We start from the raw sequence: 7,702 nt of genomic DNA, 5'->3' as shown, positions 1-7,702 counted from the left end.
TGTCGGGGCGCGGGGGAGGGCGTGTGTCAGGGGTAGGGCGTGGAGAGGGCGCGGTGCACACGTGGGGCGGAGTTGGGATACCACACCAAACCAGTCACTGAAGTACACTTTAACACCCCCACTACACCCAGTACACCACCACCACCTCTCTACACCCTCACACTCCCCCAGGCGCAGTACACTCTAGATTACGAGTACAGTTGTCCCCACTACAGAGGACACACAGAGGAAGGGTACACACATAGGGTAACCGGCCGCGGAGGTTCCCCACTGAGCTGGGACACGGTCGCTCGTTGACTGACTGTCTGAGGAGGCGGCCAGTCCAGCGCTGGTGGCTCGCTCTGGCCCCTGCCCTCCCCCCACCAACCACTCCTCCACCACCTACACTTCCTCTCTCCAACACTCCGCTCTCCCACACCTCACCATTTACAGCTGCTGAAGACGAACTTAGTGAAGACTTAGTTGTGTCAGATACGCAAGACACCTCCAGGAAGGGTACCACACAGTACCCGCGTTCCTAGATTTACCAAACTGTTACCAGTAAAGGTCAGAGACATTAGTAAAGGTCTTCAAGAGAGAATTTAACGAGTTCGTACACAAGGTTCGTGATCAACCTGGCTGTAGCGGTTATGTTGCCTTGCAGGGAGGTGGACCGGAGGAGCTGAGGGAATAAACGCCAGGTAGACGCAAGATGAGGTGAGTGGTGGTGGTGAGTGGTGGTGGTGAGTTGTGGTTGTGATGATGGTGGTGATGAAGGGGTTAACGGAATGGTTAGTGATGTGGTGATGTTGGTCTATACAACTACAGGATGTTACACTAGTGATCAATAGAACAGGAGGGTGGATGACGGACATTTGGTAATTGTCGTGTCGGAAGTTTCATTATTTTTACGGAAATGGTATTAAATATGTTAAAAACGTTTCTTGTAATTGAGTGATGGCTAATGGTTAGGTTACGTGAGATCAATACAACAATGGCCATTACAATACCCTCCTAATGGCTCTGACGGACAAGGAGGAGAAACGTTAATGTAGATCTACGAGAGCCGGTGTGTGTGTGTGTGTGTGTGGTGTGTGTGTGTGTGTGTGTGTGTGTGTGTGTGTGTGTGTGTGTGTGTAAATAAACATGAGAAAAGAATCACACCCAAAATATAAAACAAAATTACCCCACCCCCCCAAAATAAACAAACAAACAAACACGGGCTGGGAGGTCAGTTGCTTGGGACCCCACCCAGGTTTACGGGGAAACATTAACAGTGTTGTGATGACGCACACCACAACACTGCCTACACACCTGCCTCTACCACAACACTGCCTACACACCTGCCTCTACCACAACACTGCCTACACACCTGCCTCACCACAACACTGCCTACACACCTGCCTCTACCACAACACTGCCTACACACCTGCCTCTACCACAACACTGCCTACACACCTGCCTCTACCACAACACTGCCTACACACCTGCCTCTACCACAACACTGCCTACACACCTGCTTCCACACCTGTTGGTCCCTATTTAATTCCTATCAACACCTCTTATCTAACATACCGCAAAACAAACACAATCACGTCCTATGGGAACGCCCCAACATGCACTGCCCTCACCTGGTGCACACACACACACACACACACACACACTCAATAAAGGTGTCCAGTGGCTCGGTGTAGAATGATGATGGCTCCGTGAATATCCGCGGTGAGGGTGAGAGGCAGTGAATATCCGCGGAGAGGCAGTGAATATCCGCGGTGAGAGGCAGTGAATATCCGCGGTGAGAGGCAGTGAATATCCGCGGAGAGAGGCAGTCAATATCCACGGTGAGAGGCAGTCAATATCCACGGTGAGAGGTCGTGTGATGATGGATGGCGGAGTGGGTTGAATTGTCGCTTCTGGCCCCAAGAACAATTCACTGTGGGTTCGTTCCCCATTACGCCCAGCACCTCGAAGGGGGGGGGGGGGTTCTAATCCGTGTGTGTGTATTATGTTCTATTACGCTACTGACCTACGCCTCTCTTTGTATGACGTAACAGTATAATTCCCGTTTTCTTTCTACCTTTCGACTGATACTAATTTATTTATCTAACCTTTTATATCTTTCCACTCCCTCGTGTCTCAGTAAGTGTCTGGGTCGTGTTAAATCTCTCTTATTCTCTCTCTCTCTCTCTTATTCTCTCTCTCTCTCTCTCTCTCTCTCTCTCTCTTATTCTACTCTCTCTCTCTTATTCTCTCTACTCTCTCTCTCTCTCTCTTATTCTCTCTCTCTCTCTCTCTCTCTTATTCTCTCTCTCTCTCTCTCTCCATATTATATTATCCTCTCTCAACACCAAATTTTTCTCCCCCTCTCTTTCTTCCACTTCGACTTCACCTCCGCAAAGAGAGAGAGACGCGATGTTATTTGGCCGTTATGAGCACCACCACTTGAGATAGCTGTATGTACGTGTGTGTACGCATCCGTGCGTTTGTGTGCGTGCGCGTGTGTGCGTGTGTGTGTGTGTGTGTGTGTCAGTGTACGTGTGAGTGTGTGCGTGTGTGTGTGTGTCAGTGTACGTGTCAGTGTACGTATGTGTGTATGTGTGTGTGTGTGTGACGTATTACGTGTGAGCGGATATACCGACACTGAGAAGCTGGCAGGCAGTCAAACCGGTAGCTAGGCTTGAGCAGGCAGGCAGGCAGGCAGGCAGGCAGGCAGGCAGGTTGGCAGGCAGGCAGGCAGGCAGGCAGGCAGGCAGGCAGGTTGGCGGGCAGGCGGAGGCGGGCAGGCAGGCAGGTTGGCGGGCGGAGGCAGGCAGGCAGACAGGCGGGCAGGCAGGTAAAGCAGACAAAGCAATGGAATAGGTAGGTAAGCAAGCAGGTAAACAGGACACAGAAAAATAAATAAAATGAGAAGCATGGGAAGAGGCGGAAGAGGAAGAGTAATAACAAGAGGAGGAGGAGGGATGGAGGACGGACGAGGAAGAGGAAGAGTAATAACAAGAGGAGGAGGAGGAGGGATGGAGGACGGACGAGTTTAAGAGGAAGAGGAAGAGTAATAACAAGAGGAGGAGGAGGGATGGAGGACGGACGAGGAAGAGGAAGAGTAATAACAAGAGGAGGAGGAGGAGGGATGGAGGACGGACGAGTTTAAGAGGAAGAGGAAGAGTAATAACAAGAGGAGGAGGAGGAGGAGGAGGAGGATGGAGGACGGACGAGTTTAAGAGGAAGGAAGCTACATTAAACACCTGCCAGAACAACAGGATCCAGCAGCAAGAGGTAACAAGAGAGGCGCGGCCACACTTGTCACTCCCTCTGATCAGCTGGTTGTAAGGCTGCCCCTCCCACCCCTTCCCCACGGCAGCTGACTCCGCCCTCACCTGTGGCCCACGCTACCTGTAGAGCCCTCGCATTTAACTGGCAAGACCGACCCTCTGTCCCCCCGCCATAGAGGCAAATGTCGCTTTTATTCAGTACTGTCGTGAGCACCTTATACTCATGCAGCCAGACAGAGCCACCTCCAGTACCCACCAGCAGCCAGAGCCACACTCATTGCCCACCTGCAGCCAGACAGGCCACCTCAGTGACCACCAGCAGCCAGACAGAGCCACACTCCAGTACCCACCAGCAGCCAGAGCCACTCCAGTACCCACACAGCCAGACAGGCCACACTCCAGTACCCACCAGCAGCCAGACAGGCCACACTCCAGTACCCACCAGCAGCCAGACAGGCCACACTCGAGTACCCACCAGCAGCCCAGGCCACACTCAGTACCCACCAGCAACCAGACGAGCCACACTCGGTACCCACCTGCAGCCAGACAGAGCCACCTCAGTACCCACCAGCAGCCAGACGAGCCACCTCCGGTACCACAGCAGCCAGACGAGCCACACTCAGTACCCACCTGCAGCCAGACAGGCCACACTCCAGTACCCACCAGCAGCCAGACAGGCCACCTCAGTACCCACCAGCACAACCAGACGAGGCCACACTCATGCCCACCAGCAGCCAGACAGGCCACACTGGTACCCACCTGCAGCCAGACAGGCCACACTCAGTACCCCACCAGCAGCCAGACGAGCCACACTCCAGTACCCACCAGCAGCCCTGACGAAGGACAATAATTTACGCCCTAATCTGAAATTGTTGTCCCCATACACTAAACCTCGTTACCACACCCCCAACAACACCACGACACCCACACCTCCATTGTTGCTGTCCCGTGACCCCGAGAGCCTCGACTACAGCTGCTATTACTTGTTAATGACCTTTGAACTGTCTCACCTTCATTTAGTATCAACACACGTATAGGTCTTGTCATGGTCATCAGTATAACTTCCTAAACGGTCCAAATGACCTTAAATATTCCTGTAAATTAATAAGAGTCAGGGAATATCCTTCATGACATTAATAAAATAATGAATGTCCCCCAGGTTACAGAGAGTGAGGTATGCTGCCACACGTGTACACACCTTCACGCATGATTGCTTTATGAAATATTTTTGTTTATTCTGTTGAAAAGGATGAAAAAAAAATGGTGAAAAAAAACATCAAATGCCGAACAAAAATGTTAAAAGTTCAATTTTACGGTACATGGACTCCGCTGACCTCTCATGGTGTGTGTGGGGGAGGTACCTAGATTCACACACATAACACCAACACCATCACCACTATATCTTCCATTCACCATTATAACACCACATGTTCTCCTCAACACCACGTCAAACCTAGAGCACATAACAACACCACGTCAAACCTAGAGCACATAACACCACCACTCATCACCACACCAATACTACACCTCACACCCCCACACACACACAGCCACACCCTCCTCCCACCATCACTATTTACACAATGCAATATACCTTCCTTTCAACACCACACACAGCCACACCACCACACAGCCACACCATCACACACACACAGCCACACCACCACACACACACAGCCACACCACCACACAGCCACACCATCACACCCTCCTCCCACCATCACTATTTACCAATGCAATATACCTTCCTTTTCAACACCACACACAGCCACACCACACACAGCCACACCACCACACACACAGCAGCCATTACCACACACACACAGCCACACCCTCCTCCCACCATCACTATTTACACAATGCAATATACCTTCCTTTCAACACCACACACAGCCACACCACCACACAGCCACACCATCACACACACACACACAGCTGAAACACACCACCACACACACACAGCCACACCACCTACATTGAATGCAATATACCTTCCTTTCAACACCACACACAGCCACACCACCACACAGCCACACCATCACACACACACACTCTCTTCCCACCACCGCCCCTCATACAGTGCCCCGGGTTGTGATGACTCAGTACAAGGGAACTCGCTCACTATATGCAATCCTGACACTTACCTGATGTATACAAGTCATTCAGCATTCTCTTCATTCATGCGGTGTCATGTGGTGTCAGAGGTCAGGTATGGGGTGTCATGTTGTGTCAGGTATGGGGTACCATGTGGTGTCAGGGGTCAGGTATGGGGTGTCATGTGGTGTCAGGGGTCAGGTGTGGGGGTGTCATGTGGTGTCAGGGGTTAGGTGTGGGGTGTCAAGGTGTCAGGGGTTAGTGTGGGGGTGTCATGTGGTGTCAGGGTTAGTGTGGGGTGTCATGTGGTGTCAGGTATGAGGTGTCATGTGGTGTCAGGGTCAGGTATGGGGTGTCAGTGTGGTGTCAGGGTTAGGTGTGGGGGGTGCTGCGTGGGTGTCAGGGGTTAGGTGGGGTGTCATGTGGTGTCACAGGGATTAGGGAGGTGTCAGTGGTATCACAGGGATTAGGTGGTAGGGGTGGCCATGCGTGGTGTGGGGTTCATGTGTGTCAGGTATGAGGTGTCAGTGTGTCAGGGATTAGGTGTGGGGGTGTCATGTGGTCAGGGGAGTTAGTGTGGGGTGTCATGTGGTGTCAGGGGATTAGGTGTGGGGTGTCATGTGGTGTCAGGGATTAGGTGTGGGGGTGTCATGTGGTGTCAGGGGTTAGGTGTGGGGGTGTCATGTGGTGTCAGGGGGTCAGTTATGGGGTGTAGCGCCATGCAGTGTCAGCATTACATAATGTGGGAAGAGGCAAGAGAGCGAACATGGTGAGGTGTGGGCGTGGCGTAGGGATTGGGGGCGTGGTGTGGGCGTAGCGAGGCGTAGAGTGTGTGTGGTACAGCTAGTGTGCGTGCCATGGGGGTAGGGAGGGGGGCGTAGAATGTGGGCGTTGCGTGATGTGCGTGTAGTGTAGTATTAGCGTGGCGGAGGTGCTGGAGTGGGCGTGGCGTGTGAGTGGGCGTGGCAACAAAGGTAATAATGCAAGCCAAGTTCACCTGCCCAACTCCTGGGTGGGCGTGGGGTGGGCGTGGCGTGATGCTGGCGACGCATGGTGTGCAGGTGGCGTGGTAGTAACGTGACATGGTGTTGGAGATGGGCGTGTCAAGATGTATAATGGGAGTGGGCGTGGCATGGGAGTGGGCGTGGCAGTGAGTACAGGTATGCAGGTGGAGGGAGCCAGCCTCTGGGGACATGGCGGCGCTTAGACACTAAAGAGCAAAGCTCGCGACCTACTACAGCCTTCCCACACACTCCACACCTGCTATACATCTGCCTCAACCCTCCTCATCTCTAACATACACCTGCATGAAACACACAACCCACACCTGATCGACACACACTACACACCTGCACACAAATCTCCCAACACACACACACCATCCCAGACCTGCATCACACCTTCCCCCAACACCTGCCACACTAATCACCGACACACCTGCAGGCGGCGTCAGTCCACATAATGTACGGTGGTCACTAGACAAGCGTTAATGACCCGCCTCGGCCTTCTTCGTCAACAGGTGAGGTGGGCGCGGGCGTGTGGGCGTGCGAGGGGAGGAACAACAGCGTTACTTCCCTATCCCCCCCTCCTACCCTCACCCCTACCCTACGTTGAGTCAGCCTAATGCCCACCTTTCCTGACCTGACTAGTGGATGTTGTTTTTCTCCCCCCGTGTGTGTTGGCTTACCGAACACTATGACTAACATTATTTCTCAGTCATTCATGAGTTGTTTTAGATAGTTCAAGTGCCAGGGGTTATTAAGCAACGTTCAATTAAGTTTCTATTGTACGAGTAAATAAGATCTATTACGTATGCTCAAAACGTTCAGTATATAAAGTAGTGTATGGTGTATTTTTCCTCTCTCGTATACTACAGGTGTTATTACTACAGGTGTATGAAAACATTATTACAGGTGTTTCTACCTCTGGACAGGTGTGATAGACGCGTGTTTTAGTAGGCTGACGGGACGAGTTCATCTGTTTTGTGTATGTCAATATTGTTGTGAGTTGTGTACACGAGTTACATGACCCTGATCCAGTACTGTCACACACACACACACACACACACACACACACACACACACACACACACACACACACACACACGGTAATAGTCTTTGTTATGAGGTGGTCACACAGTATTGATCACAACACAACAACAACCTACACGCCTGTACCCCCTTATTCCTCTTCTCCCTCTTAATTTACTCACAGGATCATCACAAACTCCTACGTAAATTCCTCTTCTCTCCCTCCTACGCCCTGCCACACCCTCATCAGTCTCCTCAATCACGCGGCACAGTGGTGGTAGCAATCACACCTGTTAAGTAACCCTCAATCACCAGGTGCAATACACCCAA

At 51.9% G+C, this 7,702-nt stretch overlaps 1 protein-coding gene across 1 annotated transcript; it reads left to right on the top strand.

Annotated features, from left to right (window-relative positions):
* The first annotated feature begins 691 nt into the window (after nucleotides 1–691).
* Nucleotides 692–4,285, top strand: LOC121861604 (mucin-6-like). Its single transcript, XM_042359481.1, has 2 exons — nucleotides 692–696; nucleotides 3,478–4,285. The coding sequence occupies exons 1-2, from the start codon at nucleotides 692–694 to the stop codon at nucleotides 4,283–4,285; spliced, it is 813 nt and encodes a 270-aa protein (XP_042215415.1).
* The last annotated feature ends 3,417 nt before the right edge of the window (nucleotides 4,286–7,702 follow it).

This window comes from Homarus americanus, unplaced genomic scaffold (assembly GCF_018991925.1).
Source record: "Homarus americanus isolate GMGI-L3 unplaced genomic scaffold, GMGI_Hamer_2.0 scaffold50321, whole genome shotgun sequence".
NCBI classification, from domain to species: domain Eukaryota; kingdom Metazoa; phylum Arthropoda; class Malacostraca; order Decapoda; family Nephropidae; genus Homarus; species Homarus americanus.
The sequence above is the reverse complement of the archived record's forward strand: the minus strand, read 5'-3'. Positions and strand labels throughout refer to the sequence as shown.